The sequence below is a fragment of the Microtus ochrogaster genome, chromosome 8, assembly GCF_000317375.1.
Source record: "Microtus ochrogaster isolate Prairie Vole_2 chromosome 8, MicOch1.0, whole genome shotgun sequence".
Taxonomy (NCBI): Eukaryota; Metazoa; Chordata; class Mammalia; order Rodentia; family Cricetidae; genus Microtus; species Microtus ochrogaster.
This window is the reverse complement of record NC_022015.1, coordinates 27,541,316-27,557,720: the sequence shown is the minus strand read 5'-3', so window position 1 is coordinate 27,557,720 and position 16,405 is coordinate 27,541,316. Positions and strand designations below refer to the sequence as shown.

Here is a 16,405-nt window from a genome sequence, read left to right as displayed (position 1 = left end):
AAAAAAAAAAAAAAACAAACAAAGTGGGACAATAATTTCATAAGCTGTATATGTGTCTCTCTAGTCCAGAAAATTCGGTTCCAAGTGTTCACCAAAGAAAAATGTATACTGTGTCTATAAAACGCAAGAAGATTTCTTAGCTTTATGCAGAATACCAGGAAACTAGCAGCCCCTGGCCCATTAACCAATAATGACTGAACAAATCAAGGGAGGATCCATTACAACTAAGAAATACAAAAGGACCCAATTCAAACAATGACAAATACAGCAATATGGACAAATCTCAAAAGCATTATGTTGAAGGAGAAAGGCCAGATGCATAAGAGTAGATGATGTACAAGAGAAGACAAAACAGAGCTGTGACACAGAAATGAGAACGTAGCTACTCCTTTGAGAGCAAGAGGGGCCTGTGGGATAGCAATACATCACAGATATCTTGTCCCCAATAGCGGCTACAAGGGAAAAACAAAAACAAAAACCGCCTGAACTCATAAAATGACAATTTCTATATAATGTACACTATTGAAGCAATGAAAAAGTGTTTAAATTTCATTATCTTTAATGATTTATTTATGTGTGTATGTGGAGGGGGCACCAGTTTATATATATACCATCTGTGTGCAGATGCCCATGGAGGCATCAGATTATAAGGGAAGTGGAATTACAGGCAGTTGTGAGTCACCATGTGATGCTAGGAATGAAATTCAGGTCCTTCAGGAGCACAAAGTATGTGTCACCATGGAGCCATTTCTCCAGGCCAACTTCGGAATTTTAAACAAGCAAAAATAGCACAGCGTCTGGTCTGTGGTGATGGATAAGTACATCAAGGGCTCGGCACACACGCAGGAGGACCTCGGTTCCATCTCCAGCACCCATCTTAAAAAGTCAGGCATTGTAGTAGCACGTGCTTGCAACACCAGCACTGGTGAGGCAGAGACACAAGGGTTTGTGGGATCTACAGGTCAGTGAGTCTAACCAAATCAGTGAGCTCCAGGTTCACCAAGAAGGCCTGCCTCGAAAAATAAGACGGAGAGTGAAGGAGAACCCCAGATATTAACATCTGTCCTATGCATGTACATATACCTACACAGACATATGTAGAAAAACACCACACACACATACACACACATGCAATATTTCTAGATAATTTGAAATTTTTGAAAAAAATTTAGTTGATATGTATTGTTCTTTGCTTGTATATAATGTGGCCTGGCACCTTCGGAGTCCAGAAGAAGGCATCAGATTCCCTGGAACTAGAGTTACAGACTGTCAAGAGATAGCATGCTACAAATCAAAATCAGATCCTCTGTAAGAGCAGTCCTCCAGCCCTATGTGAAATGTTAGTTAAATCAAGAATAAGTGAGCAGGTTTGTGAGTGACCAAATGCGTAAGAAGTCATTTCTGATACTCATCGGGTTACAGTACCCCAAAAAGGAAGCCTGAGCCACTCAGGGGAGCCAGCCTGATGGTGTGAACTGAGTGTGCTCTGAAGGCTGACCTGCAGGATCCATCTGCCATGGGACCTAGCATTGGGAGTCACTCTTTGGAATGTACCCAAAGCAAAAGCAACTCAGGTTAGCCTTTAATATCCAGGACACGGCTGAAACCTGGCTAAGTCTGTCTTACTCGGCTCCTATTATTGTCCCAAGATCCACAACACCCTTCCTTTTCACCTCTATTCCAATCCCCACTCGGCAATAGCAACAAAGTCCACAGCACACACTTTGGCCATGGGAATCGTTCCAGCGCACTAATCAAAGAGAGGAATAAAATGATAATGCTAATGATTCATGAAGAGAATAGCCCAAATCCAGAAAATAAACCTGCAAGGTCATTTCCTACCTGCCCAGAGATCAAAACCTCTGGTGGGAGCCAGAGAAGGACAGAGCAAATGGAGCCTCAATGATGCCAACGGGGAGCCCATGGCAGCCCCCGTGAGACTCAGAGCACGGGATAGAAAAGAGCCACAACATACAGTTATATGAAGAGTAGTCCTCACAGGAGCACCCTTCTCTCATTAGGATCAGCACTGGGTACAGCCTTGGTGTCCCAGCCTCCACTGACAGTCAGCGAAGGGAGCTGTGCTGGAGCTGGGGTGCTAAAGGGAACACCCACAGCTGGGAGCTTTCGCTCTGCTTGTGCAGCTCTCTGGAAAGAAACACAAAAGATGGCAACACTTGTTTGGCACGGTGTCAGATGCCTTCAACCCCAGCATTTGGGAGGCACAGGCAGGTGAGCCTGTGACTCAGGGGCCATCCTGATCTACAAAGTGAGTTCCAGGCCAGGGATACAAAATGAGACCTGCGGATTTCATCAAGGAGCGGGATGGATAGAGATTCTGCTTTGACTATACACAGTGCTGGAGTTTCAACTGACCCACAGAACGTAAGCACCCAGAATGAAATACAATAATATACAGGGGCAGCCTTCAGTGGCATTCTAAATCACGAGTCAAAGCTTACACCTTTGATGTTTCAAAACTGGAATAGTCAGACTCATTGCTTAGGAACCAAAGTTCCTTAGAATCACGATTTTAAAGGCTGATGAGATGGCTCAGTACTTAGGATCACATTCAGCTCTTCCAGAGTAACCAAGTTTGGTTCCCAGCAGCCATGTAGGGCAGTTTAGAACTGCCTGTCATGCCAGATCCAGGAGAACTGGCGCCCTCTTCTGGACTCCATGAACATCTGCACTCACATGCCCATACGCAAACAATTACAGACATATGCACATACAATTTAAAACTTTTAAGACTCTTAGGAAAAAGGATTTTACTATTTCAAGTGCAGTGTAAAACATGTGGGGTCCTATTTTTTTAGTAACTTAGTTACATATAGGTTTGCCTTTTTTTTTAACTTACTTTTGTAGTTACTGTAGAAAACAATGGATTGGCAGTTTATCAAAACGTAGTACAAATACCTATTTTCCAATGTCTTTTCAGCAGACAGCACAGACACAACAGGAGGGTACTGATTCTTATCTCTATTTCATCTAAGCTTAAAGATAAAATAGTACTTTAATTTCTCCTGATGAATGATTTCCCAAAAACTAAACACACTCCCAACCACACACACACACACACACACACACACACACACACACACACACACACCACTTTTTCTCAAATGGGGTCTCATATAGCCCAGGCTGTCTTCATACTTATGTAGCCCGGGAGTCTGAACTTCTGATCCTCTTAACTCCACTTTCTGAGTGCTGGGATTACAGGTGAGATCCATTACAACCAGGCTATAAGATGCTGGAACTGGAACTAAGCACTTCAGGCATGCTAAGCCAGCATTCTAGAGATACATTCCGAGCCCCAAACTTCTGCATTTTCATTTTTTCCTCCAATCAGGATACCAACCCTCAGCAAGGTTGAGGCTCACATCAGACAGTAGATCCTACAGGCAGAACTCAGCGCTGCTCTCAATCCCTGTGTTAAAATAGGAAAAGGCTACTCTCAAAACAGCCGATTAGTCAAGGCTGGAAGGAAAACTTTGCAATTGGCTTACATATGGAGATCTTGCTACGTGCATGAGCTGGCCACATGCACAATCCAGGAATAGCCAAGCTTGGTCAGTAGGACAGGAAGGCACTCCAAACTATTTCTCTCCTAGAAAGTCTATAAGAAAATGTCCCATATACCAATGTACAGGGCATCTCCACTGAGTGAACAGAGGGCTTTAAATAAACATTAACAGAAGACTAACAAAAGTTCATCACAGCTTGCTCTGCAGGCTCCAGGAGCTTCTTCAGCTCCCACGCTAGCCAGGGACGCTACCCACCACCTGTCATAAACAGGCAGGACAGGGAAGGGACCTCCAGCACAACACTGGACTGTGCAACCCACTGGCTTCATAGGCTGATAGCCCTGGGCCTTGAGTTCACAATTACCCACGGGCAGAGAACACAGGCATTTACAAGATCTTCTCAGAACCATAGATGGGGCCTCATTTTATAGACTCTAAATTCTAAGTTCCTAAAGAAATGGTCTGTGTGCGACTTATTTTTTTTTAATTTTCAATGCAATTACACAATTCAAAATTTGAATGCATGTCATTAAATCCTAACATGAAAGAGCAAGTAAATGAAGCCCAACAACTGCTTTAGTGCTTGCTGCCTAAGCATCAGGGGTTATTTTGAGCACCCTAATAACTCATTAAAATTCTCAAACAAGACTACAATATTATTCTCTTTTTATAGACAGAAAGGCTGAAGGCCAGAGAGGTTAAGCCAATTGCCTAAGATCACACAATTCATAAAGGACAGAGTTGTCATTGTGTTACCAAACAGGAGGTAACCTGCCTTGCTGGCCCAGGCCCCATCCATCCGCTGTGTGCTCAGACAGGGTTAGAGACAAAGGGCCCAGACAGACAGAAAATATATATATGTATATAAGTAGTTTAATAGCTAAAACTTGTGTAAGCAAAGGAAGAGATGCTTTAGGGAAGAAGGAGACTGGTTGAATCAAATGAAACTGCATCTTATGCACACTACAGGGCCAATATCCTCAAAATGGAAACATATCCATTTATTCATTCATCAGATGCTTGTTGGGGAGCTGCAGCTGACAGCGAGCACACGTCCATAGATCAGCTTCATCGAACATAAACACAAATTTTCCAAGATAAATGGAAGGTAGGGAGGAGAATGAAGATTCATTCCAGAACACGAGGCTTATTTATCACAGATCTCTTCCAACAAGATTTTCAGGTCTGTTAAGAAACAAACAATGCTACCAAATACGCCAGAGCTTTGAGCTGAGAAATGTAGCTATAGGCCAAAGTTGCAGGGTAAAATGACCACGGACATCAGAGAAGGCAGCACTGGTTTTCAAACGACGCAGGAGAGAACTCACGTGTAGGCCAAGGTTGCGCTGAAGTGTTTCTTAATGTATGTCTCCAAAACGGGATTAAAATGCTGAAATTTCCTATCCGCGATTAGTCCAATGATAAAGACCTGTCAATGTAACCAAAGCAGTCTCAGGGGTGGCACAAGGAAAACCATTCTGGACTCTTCCTCTTGAGGAAATAAGCTGGGAAGGTCCCTGCAACTGAGGCCATCCCTGGGTCTGGATCCCCCTACCCCTCACAGGGGTATTAACATAACCATAGCTTCACAGTCAGAGTGCCTTTGTGCTCCCTCTTTGATTGACTCCACCACTTTCAAGGCTTTCAAGGTGACTGAGATGGGTCCCTTCCCCCTTCAAAGGCTGTAGCGTGAAAGAACACCTCACCCTCTGAGCAGATGAAAGGGAGGCCCCCTTACCAGAGCATCAAACACCAAGGTATCAAAGGTTTCACTCTCAGAGTTCTCCATCATGATGTTGAACAGGGCATCCAGGGTGTCCTGCAGGAACTGTAAAGACACAAGAGGTCAGTGATGAGTCCCTGCATCCTTCCGTCCCCTGCCTAGGACAACCACGGGCTCTGGCCATTTATCTACCTTCATCTGATCATTTATCTACCTTTCCCCAGCCTTGGATATACAACTTTAACTTACAGCCAGATGGTGGTACACACCTGTAACCCTAACACTAGGGCAGGAAGACTAGGAGTCCTGGGTCCAGCTGAGCTACAGAGTGAGATCCTGTCTCAATAAATGTATGAATTAAGTAGTTAAAATACTAACTTCCAAGGTTTTACTAAGGTGACCTGTGAACAAGGCAAAATTTCACATGATTGGATTGCAAACAAAAGCAGGTTACCCTGGGTCAGGCGGAGGAAGACCAGAGCTGGGAGATGCCCTATGTCACCTGACTTAACCCACAGAGCCTTCTCAAGCCTCCTTTTTCATATTTTCATAAGGACATAAAAGATTCGTCTATACAAACCAAGTGTAAGAGGCCACGATTGACCAGAAGAAGCCCATAGCGCTTCAGGTTTCAGCTCAGAAAGGCAAAGACCTCTACCAACCAAGCCATCAGGAAGAAAATGGGAGAATATTTCTACAGCCAAGGAAAGCTACAGTGTGCTGGAAAGTATTTATACTGTACCAGGAATCAATAAACTGTTTCTACAGTCTACTGAAACTCAAAGAAGCATGGCCAAATAGGAAAGCAAAGTAGCATTCATTTAATTAAAAAGAAAGTTAGACGCCAAAGATATGTTACCCTAGGAGCATTCAAATCCCACACTCTAAAGAAGGTTGAAAATGGACTAGACTAGATTATACTGAAGTGGTGTGATCTCTGGTGACAGAGATGCCCAAGAATAAGTGGAACGACATATGATACCCATTGGCCATAAAAGGAACAAAGTATAGATGCTTCATCACTAGCTAATGGGAACACCTAAACTGAAACCACACAGACTCCCACGTCACAACCACTATAGAGGCTACCACCAACATGGCGGACAACAGCCCAGTGTGGGAGACGATGCAGAGAAACAGGAGCCTATTGTACATTCATTGCTGGGATAAATATAAAACAGCACAGGGGCTTTGGAGAGCAGCTTGTCAATTCCTCAAAAACTTAAATACACAGCAACCTATAACTGAACAATAGCATTCCTAGGTATACATCCCAACCAGAGGAAAACATAATGCTCACACAAAACCTGCCCACAAAGATCTAAAGCAGCACTGTTGGCAATTGAAAAAGATGAAAAAAATATCCAACAACTGAAGAACAGGTGAACAAAGTGTATGTTTTCTATCTACCTCGATCTACCCTCCCAATGGACCGTCACTCAGGAGAGCTGCAGCACGGATGCTCTGTCCACTAACTGAATGTGCACGTGGCACCCAACGACAAACAGGAGCTAGACTCAGAAGCCACGCCACACCATTCCTTTCTATCAACTGTCCAGAGGGAAAAACACAGAAAAAGAAACAAGACTATAAGTGGGAGAGACTATGGGAAGCAATTGTTGGTAGCGCTGAATTTTCTTTGTCGGTAAAGAAGGCAGTACTTCTCAGATAGTATTGGGGATTACACAACTCTAAATATAATAAAGCTACTGAAATGAGCAGAGTAACGGGGGACAATGTATGGTATATAAGTGGGATCTCAAAAACAAAACCAAAAACAGAAAGAAAGAAAAAAAACTGTTTTTAAGGAGGAAGTAAGTGAAGAACCACACAAGTAAAATATCAAAGGGTCGGCTGCAACAGGTGTTGGGTTCAGCCTACACACAAGCACCCATAGGCTCTGGCAAGCAAGACAGGGGATCTTAGATGTCACAGCCTTTTGAGACTAAGGAACCTGTTCCTAAACTAGTGGTGGCTCCCACTGCCCACCTGTGCTTCATGCTTTAAAATTAGAAGAACTAAAAGGAGAACTAGGCTTAGAAAGTCATGAGTCACCGTTGTGTGTCGCTGGCTACCCCAGCTCCACTACACACGGAAAAGGGTACACACAACCGGCAGAAAGTAAACTACCCTTTCCATCAAGAACTCCAGTCTGGACATGACAAGATCTTAATCAATCCTGATTATTTGGGTCTGTACAACCTTGTTACTTTCCCCATCATTTTCAGATTGCAAATCTTTGCAAAGGTCAAAGCTTCATGCCATCTGCTAACAGCCCAATGTCCCTGAAAACAGGCATCCTGGGTACCAAGCTCATCACAGTTTACACAAACTCCCTTCAATAGATCTCCCAATGGCACTAAGACAAATGACATGGCCCAGAGACAGAACTGGAGAGAGCAGAGTCGCCTTCTTTGGGCATAGCACCTGGTAGTCGGGGGCAAATATCTGGAAAGGGTCTCTACCTATAGCTAAAGGCCTGCTGCTCAGAAACCTCCTCCTCACCCCTCACTCCGAATACCCAATGAGGAATCAAACAGTCACCTTGATTCTCTACTTCCATGGGAATCCACTTCTCTCACTAAACATACAAATTCCTTTCTCAATCCATCAAACACTGCTGTCCCTTCTCCACCAGTTATAAAAATACACAGGAGAGTCATGGAATAAATAGAATATACCCCACCATCTATCAGTGTCTCTAAATACAGAAGAAAGAGTCCTGTAAAACCAGATCCCTCAAGTCCTGCTGACCAACACTGCATGACTTAGGCAAGTCGGTTTATCTTTCCAGGAACAGCATGGGTGAAGTATCATGGCGGAGGGGAAGGAACAAGTCAAGCACACCAGATAAGGCTAGGTGAGGTTACCCCAGGCCAGCCACAGGAACCAGTGAATACTAGAAGGACCACTAGATTAATCCAAAGAAGGTAGAGATAGGAAAAATCACTTCCATGGATGAATATTCAGATATAAGAGTACATTAGCTAAGGGAATAAAGAAGAAGACAAAATTATTCTAGATTGTTTTTTCCTGGTGTGACACCAAATCAACAGAAGTACAATGAATCCGTGACACAAGGACTTCAGAATGAAAGACATAATTTCATTAAATCCATGTCTTTCAAAGTGCATTCGTTTATCCGCCCAGTTTCCATCTGAACTGGGGATTTCAAACCCAAGGAAGTATAAAATGCAATTAATGCTGTCCAAGCCATTGGTACAAGAGCAGGACTGAAGAGATGATTAAATTTTTAAGATTAGCGAGGGTGTGTTGGAGCGGTTACACAACGGATGCGGGAAAGTAGTGCAACCAAATTAATTCACGCTGAAGTTAAGCACATTGCCGGTTAATTAAGGCCATTTTAAGTAATTAATTTTCCAGAGATAAGGCAGTCCCCTACTGCATACTTCTCTCTCAGAGGCCAAACCAAGCAGTGGAGAAACGATTGATGAAACATCATAGGCCACTGACCAGCTTAGCATCCCCCTGGTCCTGAGGGATCACCCAGACAACGATAACATATTTGGGCAAAGGGATGGCATCCAAGAGCCTTATATAGAACATGGGAGAAGAACCCAAGATAGGGAAGAAGTCCAAAGCACAAACTATTAGGTAATAAGAGGGACAGAACTTGGTGCTTAAGGAAACTCAGATCATTGCTCTGACACAGGCTTCCAGGTCAGGACACTGAGTAGGGAGGGTTGAATAAATAAATAACTGTACCTACAAAGTGCAGAGTAGAGGGTGCCTGTGGAGCGCTCAGCTACAAATCATACATCACATGCCCTCACCAAGGCTCAAGGACCATGGGGATGAGTGGGCAGGAAGACATTAAGAGTCAGAGATCAGAAAGGTCCAGGGTGAAACAGTGTCTTCTGGATGGGACAGTTAGCGGCTCTCATGAACACATGGCAGCTGTGGGCGTCTGCACAAGGCCTGCTCAAGATGCAGCCAGATGAGCCCGTCCCACAAAATGAGGCACTATGGACAGTTGATGGTTTCTCGGGGAGAGTTTGCTTTCTTTAAGGCCATGGCTCCTTAGTGGGTTAACCATGCTCCAATTGATGGTTCCCTGCCCAGGAGTGTATGCACTTCAGGAATTGGAATTTATGGTTCTTGAAATTGTGTTTCTAAAAGGACATGAAGTTGGGAAGGGGAGTGGGGGGGGGCATTGGGATGAAACGGAGAGGAGTTGAGGGGAGGAGGAAGGTGAATGTAATCAAAGTGTACTGCATGAAATTCTCAAATAATGAAATATTTCAATAAACACACTCAAAACAACCAAAACTAATTCATACCTAACATTTCCCCAGAGTCAAATGTGAGGCTTGAACATGAGCTCGATGCCACACAGAAAGGAAATGACCACGTCAGACTCTTGGTGCCTGTGATATTTCTATCATGCCCAAAGTTACTCTCATTCTGAGTAAGTTGAGTCAGTGAGAAGGATGGTGACAATGACCATGGTAAGAGTGAAAAGCCTGGGACACACAGGACAAACCCCAGGGTCACACCCAGACTTCCATGTCCCATGAGATCCCCAAGAACCCAGAGAAGAAGGCAATGTTGTGACTGAAACGGGCAACTGGGCACTGTCAGCACAGCACCGAGGACTCATCAGAAGAGGAAACAGCACCCAGGAGCAGGTGGATCCAAAGCCAACACCTTCCAAGTTAAGCCAGATAGCTCTTCCAACAAGTGCCCAGTAGTACTGCACACATATCCTTAAGTCACTGCTGAGAGATTATAACTAGGATCTTGAACTCCCATGGGGTCAGTGTGTGAGAACAGACATGAAACACGAGACCAAGCCTCCCTCCACAGCCCACGTTACCTTCACCACCTCGCCACCGTCCACCTTCATCAACTGCCTCAAGTTCTGCTGCAGAAGGTTGGTGTTGGATCTCCACTTCAGCAGCCCCAGGAGGTCCACTGCAAACAGAATGCAAGAATCAGCTCCCCATTCCCAGGAGTATTTTGTCTCAAATTCATGCAGCATGTGGGGTTCTCGGCGAACACTTCTCGAAAGAAAACGCGACTCAATTTCAGAAGGTTCGCCTGCTAAATATTTCATTACTGAGTGCCAACATACTTAACACCAGTGCAGCTGAATTCATTATTTCCAGCCACATTTACCATGAAATGATTTTCATGTAGGAGCTTTCAAAATGCATTTGGGAACCAAAACAGGGGTGGTGTTTTCCACCTATTGGAGACAGCTACCAACTAGCGTAACATTTGAAAGAGGCTGCCCACCCAGACAGAGCTGCCAAGACCCTGTCCCCCAAGTGGCTTTTCCTGCTCAAGAACAAATATCTATGTTTTTAAAATAAAATAAAACAAAGCTAAGTCCTGAAACAGAAAGTTGAGCAATGTGTTGAGCCCCAGACTATGAGGAATCGCGAGTTCTCCTTGATCAATCGCCTGCTGCCCTCCGAGCTGTTTATGAGCTTTAGTTGAAAAGGCCAGAGTCGAATATGCTAGATTTCAAAGATCAGAAGGAAGGGGATACAGCTGTATTACATGTACATGTTTGTGAGGAGGTGGGGGAGTGAAAGGGGTGTCCACAAGTGTCCAGGCAGAGGTCCAAGATCAACCTCAGGTATTTATTCCTCCTGAACCATTCCTCATGTTGCCTTTTAAAACAAGATCCCCCATTGAATCTGAAGTTGAACTCAACTCAATGGGCTTGGCAATGAGCTCCAGGAATCCACCTGTCTCCACCCTCCCACCCACCCCAAATGCTAAGGTTATCATCACATTACTTCCGTCTTTCTGTGGGTACTAAGGACCCATGTCATATCTTCATGTTTTCACAGCAGGGACTCTATAGGCAGAGACATTTTCTCAGGCCTTGTTTTGTTTTGTTTTGAAAGCTTGAAGGATTTTGCTTAAGACATTAAGATGCTTTCTAAGATGGGAAGACAGAGCTGAAGCCCTGTCTAGGAAAGCATGCAACGCCTGCACCCGTTCACTTGCAGTTCTATCACTATGCCATGACTTGAAAAATGCAACTAGTAAACTGCATCTAATCTACTGTTCACGGGTCTAAGGAACATCAGCTACCAAAGAGACTGCAGGCATCAAAATAACTAAATAAACATATAAATAAAGTCAAGGCTCACGCGAACACAGAAAGCAAGCATGTAATTTTGGATCGAGGTAAGAATTCGGTAAGCAGACACGCATTCTAATTTCAGAATCAAACTACACAAAAACCTACCCCCGGACAGATTTTCATGTATTTCACATCACCTCGGGCATCACTGACGACTCAAAGAGTAACACAGAGGGGGGTGGCCCACAGCACCCACATACACTGTGCGTTATGTAAAGCCAGCTGAGTCACACAGTAACTACAGAACATTGGGCAGGGAGTTTCCCTTGTTTTCTTCTCTGAAACAGTGGGTACAATGCTGCATAATTTGCAGCTCAGCTAAAAGAATTCAATGATACAACATGCAGGCAAGCTTATCACAACACCCAACCCAAAATGCAACCAGCAGCAGTCCTTCAAATATGAAAGGAGCAAGAAATGCGGGGCGGAAGCCGACGTGTTGTGATTTCTATCTGAAAGCCAAGGAACGAGAAAGGATACATCTTGTCCTGACACACTCCAGGTCCCATCTCGCAGGCAATCAATGTTTCTCTAATGAAGACCAATGTATCATCTGAACACTTTTCATGGCAAGTTTGGTGTCACAGGTGGATGTGGCCAGGCTGAGCCCGATCTCTATATTGCAACTTTTGATTTTTATTTATTTACTTATTCTTGGGAGTTGTGTTTTTATTTTGTTTTGCTGTTTGTTTGGTTGTTTATTACGTTTTGAGACAGGGCTCACTAGACAGACAGGTCATTATAAGACATGCACTGCCGCTCTGGGCTCTGTACAGCAGATATGAGAAAAAAGTTCAAAGGAGTAAATTAATAGATCACCTCATGGGGGTGAAAACAGCTTGGCCCAACCCCACAGAGCCACCAGTCAGAAAAGGCCTCCTCGCTCCAGCCCCTGTTCCCAGGGACTCAACACAGTTGGATTCATAATTATTCTTTGTTTCATGACTCCTTTCCCTCTCATTACACAGTAAGCTAATTGAGTAAGGAATCGCATCTCACCGCTCTTTCCTATCCCCTATGGCACCATGCACAGTGCTGAGGACAGAGATCTTTAATACAAATCTTGATGAATAATTCAGCCCCCTGCTTTTTTCCCTAAGTAATGGAACTTTGCAGGCACAAATTATGGTTGCAGGAAAATTATTCCCTCAGAGGAGAAGCTGGGACTCCACACTCAGATGCCAACTGGGGCACCCCCAACTTATATACTCCTGGCATGGCACAATCCCAAAAAGGGGTATCAGTGCTGGCATGAAATGAAAGCCAGATTCCTCCTTCTGTTCAGTGAGCAGCATCACTTTGGAATTTCCTTGTTGCTTGGCAACAGCTGCTGCTGAGACCAGGGCTCTCTCCCTGGGTACCAGAGAGGGAATCACCCTGCAGATGGCGAGATTCAAGGAGCTGGAAGGTGAAAGGAGGAATCCACACATCACCCTGGGAGGTTTCCTCCCCTCCCACCCCCACTCTCTCTGGAAGGGATGTGTGGTTTAAAAAAGATGCTGTGGATGAGATTTGTTATGAAAGGAAATTATGATCAAATTTCAAATAACAATCAATGCATCTGGAACATGACGCAGATATAAGACGGTGACTTCCTCCAAAGAGAAAAGTGACACACAGCAGATCGCACCACAATGGGCCAATGACCCAACTGGGGACACTAGCCTGCATTAAATCAGGCTAGTTTGTTAAGCATACCCAGAGAATTTCAGTCCTCGTACGGGAAGATTCTTTCCACAGCTCGGTCGCAAGCTGGAGCCCACACAGCTGACTCACGTCCCCTGGGCACCAAACTCCAGCACATCCTCCCCTCCCCCACGGCTTGCACAAATCTAGTCCCTCAGAGAAGGAGTTTCATTTGCTGGTGGGGATTACCACAGGGCAGTAAATTAAGACCCTTCAGAAATGATTCAGACAAATCCATGATGACTTAGCAATCAGGAAGCATCCAGATGGCCCCAGGGTATCAGTACTCACAGAGACCCAAATAACCCAAAAGTGTTTAGAGAACTTACAGCCCCTCACTAATATTTTACACAGGAAGCCAATGGTGAGAAAACATCCCTGGGCAGGGCAGAGAAAGGTGGAAGCAGCAGGCTTTGGAAGACATCTGACCCAGGGCTGGCATGCCTAAGCCCTTAGGACACCAACATTTCTCCCCTCCAGAGTCCCATCTTCCAAAGGACAGAGTTAGCTCTGCGCTAGGTTTATCCCGCCAGAGTCCAAAAGATGCTTATCCCTCAGCAAATCTCAAACTCCAGCCATGACTGACAGACAACACAGAGATGTGATTCCTGATAAATGGCAGACATTAATAATCACAATTCACATCAGGCAGTTAAGAGGGAAAAAAAATTGGATTTTCAAGCTCCATTTCAAAAGAGCATAACGTCTCTGCACAGCTATGATACGGCCACATTAGGAGAATGCGGTTTTTAAATGAAGGATTTGTGCGGAGAGCCTGTGCCTCCTCCAGACAGAGTCACGGCAGCAGCGCTTGGTGTGCTCTGAATAAGAAGTGTCTCCACCGGACTGCCGTGTTTCTGGGAAGGCTGCAAGCGGTGGGAAAGGAAGCCGCTGATGAGTGACCTGCCACATTAGGCTGGGCTGAATGTACATGAATCAGCAAAGAGGCCTTATCTCACACCACAAGGGGCCTAGAAAATGTCGGGCTGACCAACTTCTCCAAAGAAAGATAACCAGGGATTATCTCAAAGAGAAGTTAATATGGGGGAAAACACCAAGAAGAAAGATACCTCGAAACGGATGATCTACATACCGGTCAGAAAGTTCTGGAAGCAGGCATTATTCACAGGGGTTCAGAGGACCTTTAGTCAAGGTCATTTCCAGGGTTCAACTCCATTCTCAGATCTGATTTCAAAACTTACATACATTCCCTGATGCCTTGCTTCTTTCTTTTGTCTGGAAAGTATCTCAAAAGGAAGTGACAAGATGACTGAGGGGTAACAGAGCTTGCCAACAAGCCTGATGAAACTAAGTTCAATGCCAGGCGGTGGTGGCGCACGCCTTTAATCCCACTACTTGGGAGGCAGAGGCAGGCGGATCTCTGTGAGTTCGAGACCAGCCTGGTCTACAAGAGCTAGTCTCAGGACAGTTAGGGCTATTATACAGAGGAAGAACCAATTCCTACAACTTGTCCTCTGACTGCGCCCCCCAACACACACACCTCAAATAAATACATGTTTAAAAATAAAAATAAGTCCTCTCATGGTTTGATCTCCCTGCAGAGTTAATCCTTAGACGAAAATAGAAGTGTGAATCTTAAACTATGACGGATGCCGCCTCCTCTGCCCGAGTGCATGGACATCTATGTGGGTCCTTAGCAAAGGACAGAGTGAATGACGTCCACGCACCCACAGCAAACTCCTCCACTCGACAAGTAGTCACAAAGGATGTGTTTGAGAGGGAGGGATTCTAGAACTCACCATTCTGGGTCAGCTTGGTGGAGCACACCAGCGTGGAGATCTGGAAAGAGTCCTTGCTGATGGTACAACTCCCCAGACTCTGCATGCCCTTGCCCGTGGCCGAGTGACCCTTTTCTTCCAACTCTGCCTTGGTAGAAGGGAGACTCAAGTATGTGGCTGCATCTTCCAGCTTCTTGGCTTCAGCCTGTGGGTTTGATCGGACAGTATGTCAATCAACATTCATCGAGGTCACCATGAAGGTTTTGCATGCTTTCTTATGCCGACTCCTTTCAACCCTCACACCCCCCTTCTATGCTGTACTCAACAATGGACATTAACGATGGTCCCTTTTCCTGCGCATTAATTCACATCCAAAGCCTTCGTACACAGCACCAAATGTGTTATTGCCTGTCATCCACTCTCGTTAGGAACAGCAAAAGGGCTGGTCATCATAACTGCTCATTTACATAATTAAATATAGCTCAATGCTAGAGAACAGCTCTCTCCTTGGGGTGGGAAATGTCAGCTGTGATGTTCATCTTGATCACAGGCTTGATTGGAGTAAGGAGTTAATGGAGTTTGGTGAAGCGCACCTCTAAGTGTGTCTATGACTGAGAATTAAATATGAGGGAAAAGTTACCTCCTGAAACCAGGTACATTCAGAGATTTGGGACCGTCATGGAGTAAGAGAAAGTCTACTTCCGTGGTATTCCCTCACTCTGCTTCCCAGCCGCCATGCTGTGAGCTGCCCCATCACATCCGTGAAGGACCGAAAGCTCTGGAAGCTGTACCAGGACACACCCTGCCTCCCTTTAGCTGTTTTCCTCAGGTGTGTAGCCACAGCTTGGGAAACGAGCAGCTCAGCCCAGGTGAGGAGGTTGCGAAGGACTGATGACAAAAGTGTCCCCAGTGTCCCAGTAACAATGTGCGCACCTTGTAGACAATAAGGTCGTGCTCCCCATCTCTCAGGGTGGTCCCATCGTATCTCATCAGCTTCACAAAGGCCAGTGCGAAGATTTTCTCAGATTTATCCTTAGCTGCAAAGAAAACCAATCATCACCCTCAGCTACACTGAGGACGAAGTGATATTAGCACCATCTACCAAGGACACCTTTATGAAAGCCGAACTGCACTGGTGAAGCCAATGGAAGACATCGAGAAATGGACTATAGTCAAGACTAGGAAGACTGTATCACAGAAGGTCCAGCTGTCCGCAAACCAGTTCAAATGCTCAGCAATTCAATGGCTCAGGGAAGAAGAGACTGTGGCCTGTGTGAACTGACCCCAGAATAAAGAACATGAGGGTTTTGAGAAGAACATGGAGGAAGTTCTCATGATGCTACAATTCCAGGGGAGTAAGGAACAACAAAAGCAAACGTGGTGTGGCTTGAACAGGAATAAAGAGAGACCATGGTGTGAACAGGGGTAGAAACCTAAGACACGGCAGTATGCCTGCTCATACATGTTCTCTGCATCTGATGGATTTTTCTTCATGGTTCTCATCACTGGCGGATAAGAGTGTAGGGGAGGGGATTTGTTATGGTTATTGCTAGTGTCGGTCTACTGAGCCCTGGAATCTAAAGGTTTGCAAGCATGCATGTATATC

The 16,405-nt window shown here is 45.0% G+C and overlaps 1 protein-coding gene across 2 annotated transcripts in view; it reads right to left on the bottom strand.

Annotated features, from left to right (window-relative positions):
* The window catches only part of Dock1 (dedicator of cytokinesis 1), a 503,376-nt gene that overhangs the window by 387,384 nt on the left and 99,587 nt on the right, over nucleotides 1-16,405 (bottom strand). For both annotated transcript variants that reach the window (XM_013347890.2, XM_005351416.3), the window contains exons 17-21: nucleotides 15,733-15,836; nucleotides 14,821-15,004; nucleotides 10,091-10,188; nucleotides 5,269-5,358; nucleotides 4,859-4,959 (exon numbers count right to left, since the gene is read on the bottom strand). In XM_013347890.2, coding sequence (XP_013203344.1) covers nucleotides 4,859-4,959; nucleotides 5,269-5,358; nucleotides 10,091-10,188; nucleotides 14,821-15,004; nucleotides 15,733-15,836 — 577 coding nt within the window. The remainder of the gene's footprint in view (nucleotides 1-4,858; nucleotides 4,960-5,268; nucleotides 5,359-10,090; nucleotides 10,189-14,820; nucleotides 15,005-15,732; nucleotides 15,837-16,405) is intronic.